Source organism: Phyllobates terribilis, unplaced genomic scaffold (genome assembly GCF_046119375.1).
Source record: "Phyllobates terribilis strain yellow unplaced genomic scaffold, ASM4611937v1 Scaffold_7__3_contigs__length_470593459, whole genome shotgun sequence".
NCBI lineage: Eukaryota > Metazoa > Chordata > Amphibia > Anura > Dendrobatidae > Phyllobates > Phyllobates terribilis.
Genome location: NW_027362767.1, coordinates 430,356,848 through 430,371,106, shown reverse-complemented (window position 1 = coordinate 430,371,106; position 14,259 = coordinate 430,356,848). Strand labels below are relative to the sequence as shown.

The 14,259-nt window shown below is 45.9% G+C and overlaps 1 protein-coding gene across 2 annotated transcripts in view; it reads left to right on the top strand.

Annotated features, from left to right (window-relative positions):
- The window catches only part of LOC141155233 (butyrophilin subfamily 1 member A1-like), a 59,996-nt gene extending 45,737 nt beyond the window's left edge, over window positions 1–14,259 (top strand). Inside the window, exons 4-9 of one of the 2 annotated variants that reach the window (XM_073642028.1) lie at window positions 11,187–11,462; window positions 11,611–11,727; window positions 12,225–12,245; window positions 12,329–12,349; window positions 12,953–12,979; window positions 13,072–14,258. In XM_073642028.1, coding sequence (XP_073498129.1) covers window positions 11,187–11,462; window positions 11,611–11,727; window positions 12,225–12,245; window positions 12,329–12,349; window positions 12,953–12,979; window positions 13,072–13,604 — 995 coding nt within the window. In that variant the 3' untranslated portion in view covers window positions 13,605–14,258. Of the gene's footprint in view, window positions 1–11,186; window positions 11,463–11,610; window positions 11,728–12,224; window positions 12,246–12,328; window positions 12,350–12,952; window positions 12,980–13,071 lie in introns of both variants that reach the window. The other variant, XM_073642029.1, reaches the window with a different exon arrangement.

Below are 14,259 nucleotides of genomic sequence, written 5' to 3'. Positions count from 1 at the left end.
TACAATGATCAGTCCCTGTGCTGCCAGTTCGACTCTACCGATTTTAATGGTCACCTCTTTAAATCCAATCTGTGGCACGGGCTGACCATTGCTGGCGATGATACTCAAGTCGTCGTCAGGGTAGCGGGTGATATCCGAGTCATTCCAGTACTGCTTGAAGAGCACGTACGGGATAGTGGTGACCTGTGACCCGGTGTCCAATAGGGCACTCATAGGGATGCCATCCAGTACCACAGGCAAGACTGGACGTCCTCCCACATATCTGTCGCGCCAGTTCGATGGGCCTGATGATCTTTTTCCTGGGGGTTGGCCCTCTACACCAGGTTGTGCCAGTTTAAAGGACAGTACCTTGCCATATGTCCGGGTTGATTGCAGCGGCGGCAGATGGGTTGTCCGTCCTCGTTGTATCGGTCGCTGGGTCTTCCTCTGGCCGGTGGGGTCCTCCTTGGTCGACGCCACGGGATGTCCTCCGGTCCGGATGCCAGCTGGATCTTCCCTGGAGTGGAAACCTGTAAAGACTGCACAGTTCGGGTTAGCGCAGCAACGCTTTTAGCTAGCTCTTGGACCTGATGGTGCAGGTCTGGAGCCGGGTCATTGTTCAAAGCCTGCGCATCAGCTCCCACAGGCCCTGCCGACAAGGGCGCCGCCTCCTGGTGGTAAGTGGTAGTGGGGCGTCTGTGGGTCACAACGCCACCTGGTGCTGGTTCTCGGAGCACCCGGATGGCTCTGTCCTTGAACTGTGCAAATCCCAGATGAGGGTCCTGTAAGGCCATTGCCCGCAACTGGGTTCGGTGGGCATTGCAATATAAACCCTCTATAAATTGTTCAGTCAACAGCCTGTCCTCGTCTCCCACGCCGTCAGGGTCGGTCTGCTTAATGGCTCTCAGGGCCTCTTGTAGGTTCAGGGCATAGTCCATTATACTCTCATGTGCCCGCTGTTTGCACCCGTAGAATCTAAGCTTGATCTCGGCTGAGGTGCGGGTATCAAAGGTGTCCCTCAGCCGGGTTAGTATCTCTGCGACAGTCCTCCTCCCAGGTGGCCAGGACTTTACCTCCCTTTGGGCTGCCCCGGTTAATTGGGCCACCAGGATGCTCACTTTTTGCTCCTCTTTGAGGGGATACACCTGGAAGAGGCTATCCAGCTTTTCTCTAAAGTCATGCAGGGTATGTGACTCCCCTGAGTACTGGGGTAGCCAGGCTGCCCCCGGGATATAGGGCATGGTGAAAGGCATGACCGCAACAGCGGTGGCGCTGGCGGGGGTTGAAGCGGTGAAGCTCTCCTCCGTATCCGACATCCTTCTCCCCCCTAGTGGACCGTGGCCTACCTTGCGATGATCCTCTTCCGTAGGCCGCGGCTCCGCAGTGGATCGTCAGGGTTGAGGACCTTCCGTCGCGCTCCTGTGACGTCGGCGTCTGCTGGGCTCCTTCCAGGACCTTACGCAACGTCCGGACGTGAGGCGGGGCTTCAGTTCTCGCGCGCTTTCGGAGTCCACGCCCCTCTTCTTCCCGCGCGGCGTCTTCAAGATGGCGTCCAACGGCAGGAAAACTCCACGGATGGCGGGAAGAAGGCAGAAGATGGCGCCGGATGGCGGGAAAACTTCGCAGATGGCGGGAAGAAGACAGAAGATGGCGCCGGATGGCGGGAATCTTCACCACTGGTAAGTTTGAACAGTCTTTTTCAGGCACGCAGTACCCGGTGGTTGCGTGCACGAGATCCTGCCGACTACGCCAAAAGTTGACGCACCCCTGGGCCTGTGTCGCGCAGCGTTGCGCACGCGGGAGCTTACCCGGAGCCGGATCTGTTGAGGGTTGTAGTCTCGTGGCGGTGACCCGGTCCGTGCCCAGGGAGTCAGACTAAGTGGCGCTGTATTAGCGGTAGATGTTGGACGACTACGCCACCCGTTGAATGCAGCAAAGGAGCTGCCACTGCAGGGCAGACCGCTGAGGCCGGTGGTAGGATAGTGCAGCGTAGATGGTATAACCCCCAACGGGAGGGGTATGGCCTCAGGGCAGCCGACGTGGATGATGGGGTAGCAGGAATCACTCAGAGACGATGCGGTGTAATTCAGGGTCTTTACTGGTGATAAAGATAGACCCTCCCGGAGTACTGGCTAGCGATCGGGGCCTGGTCAGTCCTTGAGCAGATGGGATCTCCCCTGGCCAGGCGGAGTTGTAGGCCTCCCAAACTGACTGTACTCTTCTGGCTACCTTGCTAGAGGCGGGTATAAGTAGCCCACGTCCCTGAGTGTACCGTGTGGTGCTCACCCGTATGGCCGGTGACTCGGGGCCTTCTAGTGGCGTCCGCTCCACGACGGCGGTGCTGGTCCCACGCGTGTGACCGTGCCTTCGGGTTTCTTGGCCAGAGGACCTGAAATCCCCTGCCGGGCGGTTTCTGCTGCTGGGTAAAGATTAGTCCCCACAGCCTCGGACTCCGGGTCCGGTGATAGCTTCTCAGTCAGGGCGAGCTCTGCAGCTGCCAGCCCCTGACTCCTTATAGCACTGCTCCCACAGAGCTCCTGATGTTCTTTTCCTATATCTGCTTCTCTTCTCTGTCTCTACTTCTTCTCTACTCACTAACCCTGCCTCAGCCCTAGGTTTATATAGGGGAAGTTCTTCCCCTCCCAGGACTGGGCAGGAGGTGTGGCATGCACAGGATCCCTGACCAAGAGACCTCCCACCTGCTCTCAGACATAACATTGCTGTTACTGTGGAAACCAGACCCCTGGGGTGCCACATTTGCAGATAAAATTTTTCAGCTGGAATGCACCTGTCCAACTGGTGCACGACTCCATACATGAGGCCGAACGTGAAGGAGCTGCTGTGAGACAGGGAATATAGTCGTCATATGTGTTGACATGCATCATCATACGTTGGGCGTTCAGGCCCTGGCATGTCACACTGTGTAAGTTGACGGCACAGCTCCGGTCTGGCAGCCAATACTCTTGGCAGCATACTCTTCTTGAATGTTTTAAGTTGCTTGTTCCTGGACTCACCTCTACAAGTCACAACAAAGTCACTCGAAAGAACAACAGATTATCCCAAAACAATTATTCTTTATGAGCAAATCTTCAAGATCCCATCAAATCCGAATAAGCATGAAATGTAATTACATGAATTTACAAGAAGGTTTTAAGTTGTAAACATCCTTCTGTAGAATCCACCTGGAGGGTGTCATTGCTAGGTCGTAAAATTGTAGGGTTACCGTAGAACATACGTCTTGCCAGAATAGGAGAATGGACCCTGGGGTCTCATAAGATTCATCTGACCCTTGTTTAAAGCTTTTAGTGGAATGACTCACTTCCAAAAAAAAAACATTTGTCTCTGTGTGCAAAGACTTACCGACCAGTCTCTTGTATGGACCTAAAATGACAATTTTCACTAGGACCGCACAAGTCTAGGCCGACTAACAAGACACATTTTTGGAGTATCAGTCTAGACTGTCAGGGCTGAGTGACCATACTGGAGAGAGATGACGAGCAATGCCCGAGGACATTGTTTTAGTTTCATCTTCTTTTGGAAATACATTGAGAGGCCATATCTCAGGAACAGAGAGTAGCAGGAAGAAAAGAAAAACTACGCCGGATTCAGGAGAACAGCGGCATTTACACCAGGCTAAAAAAAATACAAATTTATGGCGAATGACAGGCCGTCTTGAAGATTATTTTGCTTATTCTCATAACGGCCTCCAGTAGTTTGAGCATTTAGGATGGTTTTGAGGTTCATACATTATATCCCTGGTGGTGAGAGGTTAATAGTGGTCTAGGAAAGAGGATAGTCATGTATAGTTGGCATCTAGTGGGTTCTTCTGTACTCCAGGCTCCAGCGCTATCCTTCTTCTTTGACTCTATGGACCCCCAGACAGGCTTTTACCCCCTGTGAACCTCCTTGTTTGTCAAACCTGGTGCTATTTCTAGGGATCACCATAGGTACAATGAGTGATGGGTCCCCACATCGTAGCACAGTGGCTCAACAGGATTAAAATGATCAGGGAAAGATCCGTTCTGGAAAACTCGTCCTTATAATATCAAATTCTGGGTCCTAGATCTTGAGGTGTGTTTCAGGTCATCCTTGGTGGGACATCCCTGTACGTGGTAACTGATCATTTACTGACATAAGGAAGAATAATTACACTTGACGCTAATCGCTTATTTTCGACTTTTGATTTTATTAGTTCCTTGGGTCAGTTCTGTCTGATATCTGGGGATAATTGGCTTCACGTGAGCCGGAAAAGAGATCTAATGACCCCGGACACTGGACTTTGGAAATAACCATGATGATAATAACCCTGGTCAGGGTAAAGCTATAAGTGCTGAGGTGGGAGATGGTCTGCGGCGGGGCCACGAGGGTCCTCCATCACATAGGAAGAAACCAGATTTTGCATCGGGGTCTTGGATTTTCAATGTTTATCTCTGGAGCAGCAAAATCTATATGACCTTAGAAAATCCATACACGGCTCCTCACTCTGAATATTTCATATATTTCACATTTGGGTATAATAGACCAGCGAAGCCACTGACACAAGCTGAAAATCAGCAATAAATCTTTCATGTCACCCTTCACCTCCTCACAAGATGCGTCATTCATAAAAATGAAGTATGCAGACATGGAAAGGTCACCTCCTCCAAAAAGACCTTATAATGTCTGACATTGGTCGAGTAGATGAATAATGCAGAGTTTACCTATTCTTCTACTCCTTTGGTTCCTCGTCTGGGGTCGGTAAAGTTCAACTCTGAGGCAAAATAACTAAAAAATTCAGCTTTTGTCTAGAAATAGGTCCATTGACAGCCTCGAAACGCTCAGTTATCTCTTTGCTCCTCAGATAGGTCACTGCTAGTTCAGTGGTCCCCAGACGGCTTGTCGAGCCTCTTGGGAATCTTGGAGGTCTTGGGTTTCTCCTGTATTGGGATATGTCTTATTTTATAGGAGTGGATGTTGAATTGGATGCTGGAGGGCAGCGCAGATCTAGGAAATACTGTGGACTAAGGATAACTCCACAGACCCTTTGGGTCCGTCAAACATGAGCCCAACAAAAAGCTGATTATGTCAGGACAAGGTGCAGCCGTCAGGGGTCGTACATGGCAGTCATTCTGGAGAATCCTTTGTTCCCCACTGCAAGTCTGTGCTGCCTCCGGGTGCTCAAAATCGTCATTATTTGAGGACAGCCAGTCACTGGAATTTGGTACTTCATAGTACAGTACTGTGATGTGGACTCTCTGTGGCACTGTGATTTGGACACACAATAGCACTGTGAATTGGACAACCCATAGTACTGTGATGTGGACGCTCTGTGGCACTGTGATTTGGACACACGATAGCACTGTGAATTGGACACCCCATAGTACTGTGATGTGGACTCTCTGTGGCACTGTGATTTGGACACACAATAGCACTGTGAATTGGACAACCCATAGTACTGTGATGTGGACGCTCTGTGGCACTGTGATTTGGACACACAATAGCACTGTGAATTGGACACCGCATAGTACTGTGATGTGGACTCTCTGTGGCACTGTGATTTGGACACACAATAGCACTGTGAATTGGACACCCCATAGTACTGTGATGTGGACGCTCTGTGGCACTGTGATTTGGACACACAATAGCACTGTGAATTGGACAACCCATAGTACTGTGATGTGGACGCTCTGTGGCACTGTGATTTGGACACACGATAGCACTGTGAATTGGACACCCCATAGTACTGTGATGTGGACTCTCTGTGGCACTGTGATTTGGACACACAATAGCACTGTGAATTGGACAACCCATAGTACTGTGATGTGGACGCTCTGTGGCACTGTGATTTGGACACACAATAGCACTGTGAATTGGACACCGCATAGTACTGTGATGTGGACTCTCTGTGGCACTGTGATTTGGACACACGATAGCACTGTGAATTGGACACCCCATAGTACTGTGATGTGGACTCTCTGTGGCACTGTGATTTGGACACACAATAGCACTGTGAATTGGACAACCCATAGTACTGTGATGTGGACGCTCTGTGGCACTGTGATTTGGACACACAATAGCACTGTGAATTGGACACCGCATAGTACTGTGATGTGGACTCTCTGTGGCACTGTGATTTGGACACACGATAGCACTGTGAATTGGACACCCCATAGTACTGTGATGTGGACTCTCTGTGGCACTGTGATTTGGACACACGATAGCACTGTGAATTGGACAACCCATAGTACTGTGATGTGGACTCTCTTTGGCACTGTGATTTGGACACACGATAGCACTGTGAATTGGACACCCATAGTACTGTGATGTGGACTCTCTGTGGCACTGTGATTTGGACACACAATAGCACTGTGAATTGGACACCGCATAGTACTGTGATGTGGACTCTCTGTGGCACTGTGATTTGGACACACGATAGCACTGTGAATTGGACACCCCATAGTACTGTGATGTGGACTCTCTGTGGCACTGTGATTTGGACACATAATAGCACTGTGAATTGGACACCCCATAGTACTGTAATGTAGACTCTCTGTGGCACTGTGATTTGGACACCCCATAGTACTGTGATTTGGACACTGTATGGCACTGTTATTTTGCACTCTTTGTTGACTAATTTGGATGCTGTTTGCAGTAATGCTGTATGGCACTGTTCATAAGCATTTTATATTGCTGTGTGTTTATCTGGCGGACACAGACAGAAAAGGCCCCCGTGCAAGAACAATATATGGGTCCTTTGCAACCCAACGGCTCCTAAAAATGCAAAATTGCACCTACCTCCTTTGGAGGTATAAATGGCCCCCTTAACTCTTGTGTGTTTGGTGCTATAAGGCACTGTAGTTTGGCCACTCTATTGTACTGTGATTTGGACACTGAATGGTACTACTATTTTGGCACACTATATTACTATGATGTGGACGTTACATTATTTCATTTGCATGCCTTATGCTGTGACAATGTACGGCACTGTTATTTGGATGGTGTATAGCACTGTATGCAGTAATACTGTATGGCACTGTTATTTGGACGGTGTGTAGGACTGTATGCAGTAATACTGTATGGCACTGTTATTTGGACGGTGTATAGCACTGTATGCAGAAATACTGTATGGCACTGTTATTTGGGCGGTGTGTAGCACTGTATGCAGTAATACTGTATGGCACTGTTATTTGGACAGTGTGTAGCACTGTATGCAGTAATACTGTATGGCACTGTTATTTGGACAGTGTGTAGCACTTTATGCAGTAATACTGTATGGCACTGTTATTTGGACGGTGTATAGCACTGTATGCAGTAATACTGTATGGCACTGTTATTTGGACGGTGTATAGCACTGTATGCAGTAATACTGTATGGCACTGTTATTTGGACGGTGTATGGCACTGTATGCAGTAATACTGTATGGCACTGTTATTTGGACGGTGTATAGCACTGTATGCAGTAATACTGTATGGCACTGTTATTTTGACGGTGTATAGCACTGTATGCAGTAATACTGTATGGCACTGTTATTTGGACGGTGTGTAGCACTGTATGCAGTAATACTGTATGGCACTGTTATTTGGACGGTGTATGGCACTGTATGCAGTAATACTGTATGGCACTGTTATTTGGACGGTGTATAGCACTGTATACAGTAATACAGTATGGCACTGTTATTTGGACGGTGTATAGCACTGTATGCAGTAATACTGTATGGCACTGTTATTTGGACGGTGTATGGCACTTTATGCATTAATACTGTATGGCACTGTTATTTGGATGGTGTATGGCACTGTATGCAGTAATACTGTATGGCACTGTTATTTGGACGGTGTATAGCACTGTATGCAGTAATACTGTATGGCACTGTTATTTGGACGGTGTATAGCACTGTATGCAGTAATACTGTATGGCACTGTTATTTGGACGGTGTATAGCACTGTATGCAGTAATACTGTATGGCACTGTTATTTGGACGGTGTGTAGCACTGTATGCAGTAATACTGTATGGCACTGTTATTTGGACGGTGTGTAGCACTGTATGCAGTAATACTGTATGGCACTGTTATTTGGACGGTGTATAGCACTGTATGCAGTAATACTGTATGGCACTGTTATTTGGACGGTGTATAGCACTGTATGCAGTAATACTGTATGGCACTGTTATTTGGACGGTGTATAGCACTGTATGCAGTAATACAGTATGGCACTGTTATTTGGACGGTGTATAGCACTGTATGCAGTAATACTGTATGGCACTGTTATTTGGACGGTGTATAGCACTGTATGCAGTAATACTGTATGGCACTGTTATTTGGACGGTGTATAGCACTGTATGCAGTAATACTGTATGGCACTGTTATTTGGACGGTGTATGGCACTGTATGCAGTAATACTGTATGGCACTGTTATTTGGACGGTGTATAGCACTGTATACAGTAATACAGTATGGCACTGTTATTTGGACGGTGTGTAGCACTGTATGCAGTAATACTGTATGGCACTGTTATTTGGACGGTGTATAGCACTGTATGCAGTAATACTGTATGGCACTGTTATTTGGACGGTGTATAGCACTGTATGCAGTAATACTGTATGGCACTGTTATTTGGACGGTGTATAGCACTGTATGCAGTAATACTGTATGGCACTGTTATTTGGACGGTGTATAGCACTGTATACAGTAATACAGTATGGCACTGTTTGGACGGTGTATGGCACTGTATGCAGTAATACTGTATGGCACTGTTATTTGGACGGTGTATAGCACTGTATACAGTAATACAGTATGGCACTGTTATTTGGACGGTGTATAGCACTGTATGCAGTAATACTGTATGGCACTGTTATTTGGACGGTGTATGGCACTTTATGCAGTAATACTGTATGGCACTGTTATTTGGACGGTGTATGGCACTGTATGCAGTAATACTGTATGGCACTGTTATTTGGACGGTGTATAGCACTGTATGCAGTAATACTGTATGGCACTGTTATTTGGACGGTGTATAGCACTGTATGCAGTAATACTGTATGGCACTGTTATTTGGACGGTGTATAGCACTGTATGCAGTAATACTGTATGGCACTGTTATTTGGACGGTGTGTAGCACTGTATGCAGTAATACTGTATGGCACTGTTATTTGGACGGTGTATAGCACTGTATGCAGTAATACTGTATGGCACTGTTATTTGGACGGTGTATAGCACTGTATGCAGTAATACTGTATGGCACTGTTATATGGACGGTGTATAGCACTGTATGCAGTAATACTGTATGGCACTGTTATTTGGACGGTGTATAGCACTGTATGCAGTAATACTGTATGGCACTGTTATTTGGACGGTGTATAGCACTGTATGCAGTAATACTGTATGGCACTGTTATTTGGACGGTGTATAGCACTGTATGCAGTAATACTGTATTGCACTGTTATTTGGACGGTGTATGGCACTGTATGCAGTAATACTGTATGGCACTGTTATTTGGACGGTGTATAGCACTGTATACAGTAATACAGTATGGCACTGTTATTTGGACGGTGTATAGCACTTTATGCAGTAATACTGTATGGCACTGTTATTTGGACGGTGTATGGCACTGTATGCAGTAATACTGTATGGCACTGTTATTTGGACGGTGTGTAGCACTGTATTCAGTAATACTGTATGGCACTGTTATTTGGACGGTGTGTAGCACTGTATGCAGTAATACTGTATGGCACTGTTATTTGGACGGTGTGTAGCACTGTATGCAGTAATTCTGTATGGCACTGTTATTTGGACGGTGTATAGCACTGTATTCAGTAATACTGTATGGCACTGTTATTTGGACGGTGTGTAGCACTGTATGCAGTAATACTGTATGGCACTGTTATTTGGACGGTTTATAGCACTGTATGCAGTAATACTGTATGGCACTGTTATTTGGACGGTTTATAGCACTGTATGCAGTAATACTGTATGGCACTGTTATTTGGACGGTGTATAGCACTGTATGCAGTAATACTGTATGGCACTGTTATTTGGACGGTGTATAGCACTGTATCCAGTAATACTGTGTGGCACTGTTATTTGGACGGTGTATAGCACTGTATGCAGTAATACTGTATGGCACTGTTATTTGGACGGTGTATAGCACTTTATGCAGTAATACTGTATGGCACTGTTATTTGGACGGTGTATTGCACTGTATCCAGTAATACTGTATGGCACTGTTATTTGGACGATGTATAGCACTGTATGCAGTAATACTGTATGGCACTGTTATTTGGACGGTGTATTGCACTGTATCCAGTAATACTGTATGGCACTGTTATTTGGATGATGTATAGCACTGTATGCAGTAATACTGTATGGCACTGTTATTGAGCATTTTATAGTAGTTACTTGGACACTGTGTAGCACTGTAATTTGTACACTATATACTACTGTGACTTGGATGCTAGATGGTACTATTATTTGGGTACAGTATACTACTGTGATCTGGACACTGTATGGCACTGTTATTTTGACACTGTTATGCATTCATTATGTGGCATTATGTAGGGAGAATATGTTACTGTTACTTTGGCACTGTTGTATATAACAGTTTTTTGGACACTGATAATTTGCTTTTCATGAACTATTCTCCCTTTCCCTTTTATCAGAAATGAAAAGAGGGACGCAATCATTGTCCTCGGGGGTCTCAGCAGGCCTTGATCCAGCCTTGATGGCAGCTATTCCTCTGCCCTGGTGAACTCTCTGCTGTAATGTCCATAGACGACCTCATCATAGACCACATATAAAAAGTGATAACACTTCAAAATATGCATCAAAAAGTGAGCTCTGACATGTGAACGTTGTGCCCGTGGCTCATGGCGAGGAGTCCAGCTTTGTAATACATGTGAACGTTGTGCCCGTGGCTCATGGCGAGGAGTCCAGCTTTGTAATACATGTGAACGTTGTGCCCGTGGCTCATGGCGAGGAGTCCAGCTTTGTAATACATGTGAACGTTGTGACCGTGGCTCATGGCGAGGAGTCCAGCTTTGTAATACATGTGAACGTTGTGACCGTGGCTCATGGCGAGGAGTCCAGCTTTGTAATACATGTGAACGTTGTGACCGTGGCTCATGGCGAGGGGCCCAGCTTTGTAATACATGTGTGATCATGTCCAGTAACGACACTTTTTATTCCTGAACTCTGTTATCTTACACTTCTTACGTTTTTGTTGTTGCATGTTTTGCAGGTATAGGCTCCATCCCCGTCTTGGGCATTTTTCTTCAAGATAATGCCATTGCTATCTCTTTCGTTACGTCAGACTGGTTCCCAAGTCCAGAAATGCACTGGGAGGTGGATGGTGGCCCAGTAGCCACAGATCAAGATCACATTCGCAACCAGAGCAATGGTCTGTTCCAACTAGAGAGCAGAATTCTGCTCAAAAGCCCCAGTGATGGACATGTGTACGGCGCAGTGCGGCATCCGGTGACCGGCAAGGAAGTTGGACTTTATATGGAGGTTGCAGGTATGGCCCATGTTACTTGGTCACTTCCTCGCCATGGCAGTTGTCTACCACATCCAAAATGGTGGTCTTTGTTACCCTTGTGCCTGTTATTTGTCTTGTACCCATTGTTTATACTTGTACATCAGTACCTTTTTCTTTGTCTCCCTAGAGGACATGTTTCCACGTCTCTCGTCATGGGCGTACGCCTTCATCTTCATCTTTGTGATATTGGTGGCTGGAGCTATACTTGGAATTATTTACATTCGGAAACAGCACAGACAGAAAGGTGGGAATTAGAGAAGCTCTGTAATGTAAAAACTCATTTTTAAGTGCCCTAGTAGCTCATTATAAATTAATTGAAGGGGAGGTCGTCTGGTCAGGATCTTCCTCGATTAAACAGAGTGGACAGAAGGTACCAAGAGTGTCATCCTCTCTGGAGGACCCAATACGTCCATACATCACATGGATAGCTCACTTATTTTAATGGGCAGCATGTAATTCCTCTTTTGCCCTGTGGTGTCATTGTAGGGAAACGCTACACTTGATTGCAGGTTCCTCTGTGGATTATAGCTGATGATCACTAATAGTCACGGCAATATTCTAGATGGACCTTTCCCCAAAAAGGAATTGTCTGAAGAAGACAACAGCTTCGTGTAAGGAGGAATTTACAATATCCATAGGAATATTAGCCATTAATGTTGGATTATTTTTTACTTAGCCACATGGAAATGTTTCCTTTTCGGTGATGGAATTGAATCTTGTTTTTTTTTTTCTTGGTTTTAGTGGACCTCAATAGGACTAAAGGTGAGTTTGACCCAATATGTGATCATACCATACAAACCAGTCTAGTATATTCGGTCTAATAGTTTTTTTTTCTGTTTTCACAGATGCCCTCTCTTCTGAAGTAGGTAAGTCTCACATTAGATGATGTTAGTTTAAACATTTTCCAAAAGTTGGGCATCAAAACTTTGAAATTCTACCCAATTATCACTGTTTTTAAATGTGATGAAGTTCTGAAATAAAAGTGCCACCTAGAAACGAGAAAGAAAATGTAACTTCACTGGTCCTACATTCAGTTTGGTCCTCTAGTGGCAGCCGAACCAGGGTAGAGTTCACTTCTGGGCCAGCAATTCTGGGTGCCTCTGTTGCTTACAAGGCCCCTACAATGTCGTGATGTGCTTTGTGTCACGATGCCATGACGTGCATTATTCCGTGACACCATGATGTTGCGAGAGCCTAGCAGAGGTTCCCCAGACTCTGGACTCAGAATTGCTGCCTCAGAAGTGAACACTACCTTGGTCAGGTTGCCACGAAGAACCAAACTTGATGTGACATCATGACGTCGGGTAGTGTAAATCTTTTTGCTCATCTCTAGTGCTAGCTAAAAAACTTTCCTGTTGATTGTCTAACACCTCCCACCTCTATCCCAAAAATTCTGCTCTGTTATAAATATTCAATGAGAACTGTTTATGACCTATGAAGTTTTTGCATATTTTTTTATTTTACTTTAGCTTGGAGGAAAGCTGTGATGACTCCAGGTAAGTGGCCATATTGACCTCCTGTATTCTGTTCATCTTCTATCACCATTACTTTTCTTTTACTCCAGCTGAACCGTGCCTCTTTCTTGCAGAATTAATCACATTACGTCCAGAGACGGCTCACCCTCAACTATCTGTTGCCCCCAATCTTGTAACGCTGATGAACAAGCCACCAGTAGACCCACCTTCTCCAAGCAATGCTCGTTTTGAAACTGAACGTTGTTGCCTTGGTCTTCCTGTCTTTTCCACTGGCTGCCATTACTGGGAGGTTGAGTTAGGGAATTGTCTGGAGTGGGCTGTTGGAGTGGCCTCCAATGAGGTCAAGAGAAGAGGTCATGCATACATGTTTCGTCCCGAGGAACATATTTGGTGTATTTCCCGTTTCATAGAAGACTTTAAAGCCCTAGACACTCCAGAAGCTACTTTGCCAGTGAGGGGACAGATTGAGCGCATTGGGGTCTACCTAAATCTCTCGGGGCCCCGACAAATTACTTTTTATGATCCTATAAGTTGGGATTCACTCTATACATTCAATGCTGTTGGACATATTGGAGTAAGTGTCTTACCTTTTTTCTGGTTGGGCAAAAATGGAGATACGGTGAGATTAATTGGTAGAGGCCAATAATATATCCAAAAAGAGAATAAAGGAAAAGTCGCATCTACAGCTCAACTGGAAGGGTCATGGTAATGAAAGCATGCGCACAAGAGGCTGAGTTCTTCCTTCTGGAGGACAGTTAATTTGCATATTCCTTTCCATCGGGCATTGTCTCCATACACCAGCTGGGTCTACTAAATGAGCACCAGTATCACCTATAGGCATCCCTTATCAAGGCACCCGTCCTGCCAACCAGCACCCCACTCTGCACTGATGAGGAGAACAACAAACCCCAAAACAGCATCAGCTTATTAATTTATAGAGTATCTTCCTCCAATAGGTGGCACTAGAGAGACTCTTTTGTTCGAGCACTAATTTACATACATTTTCCCATGGAGCATTGCCTGTAAGTCTCTACCCACCAGGGTCTCCTCAATGACAATCCATACCCCGCAGAGCAATGTCAATTGTCCATGTGGTAGCATGAAAATGATGAAACAAGGTGGAAAAAGGAAACACATAAATACGTTCTAAGTTCCAAAAGACAGTTTCCTTGAGCAATTTACGCCAAAATTCAGCTTGATAATTAGGCCCTTATATATACAGGGTGGGCCATTTATATGGATACGCCTAAATTAAATGGGAATGGTTGGTGATATCAACTTCCTGTTTGTGGCACATTAGT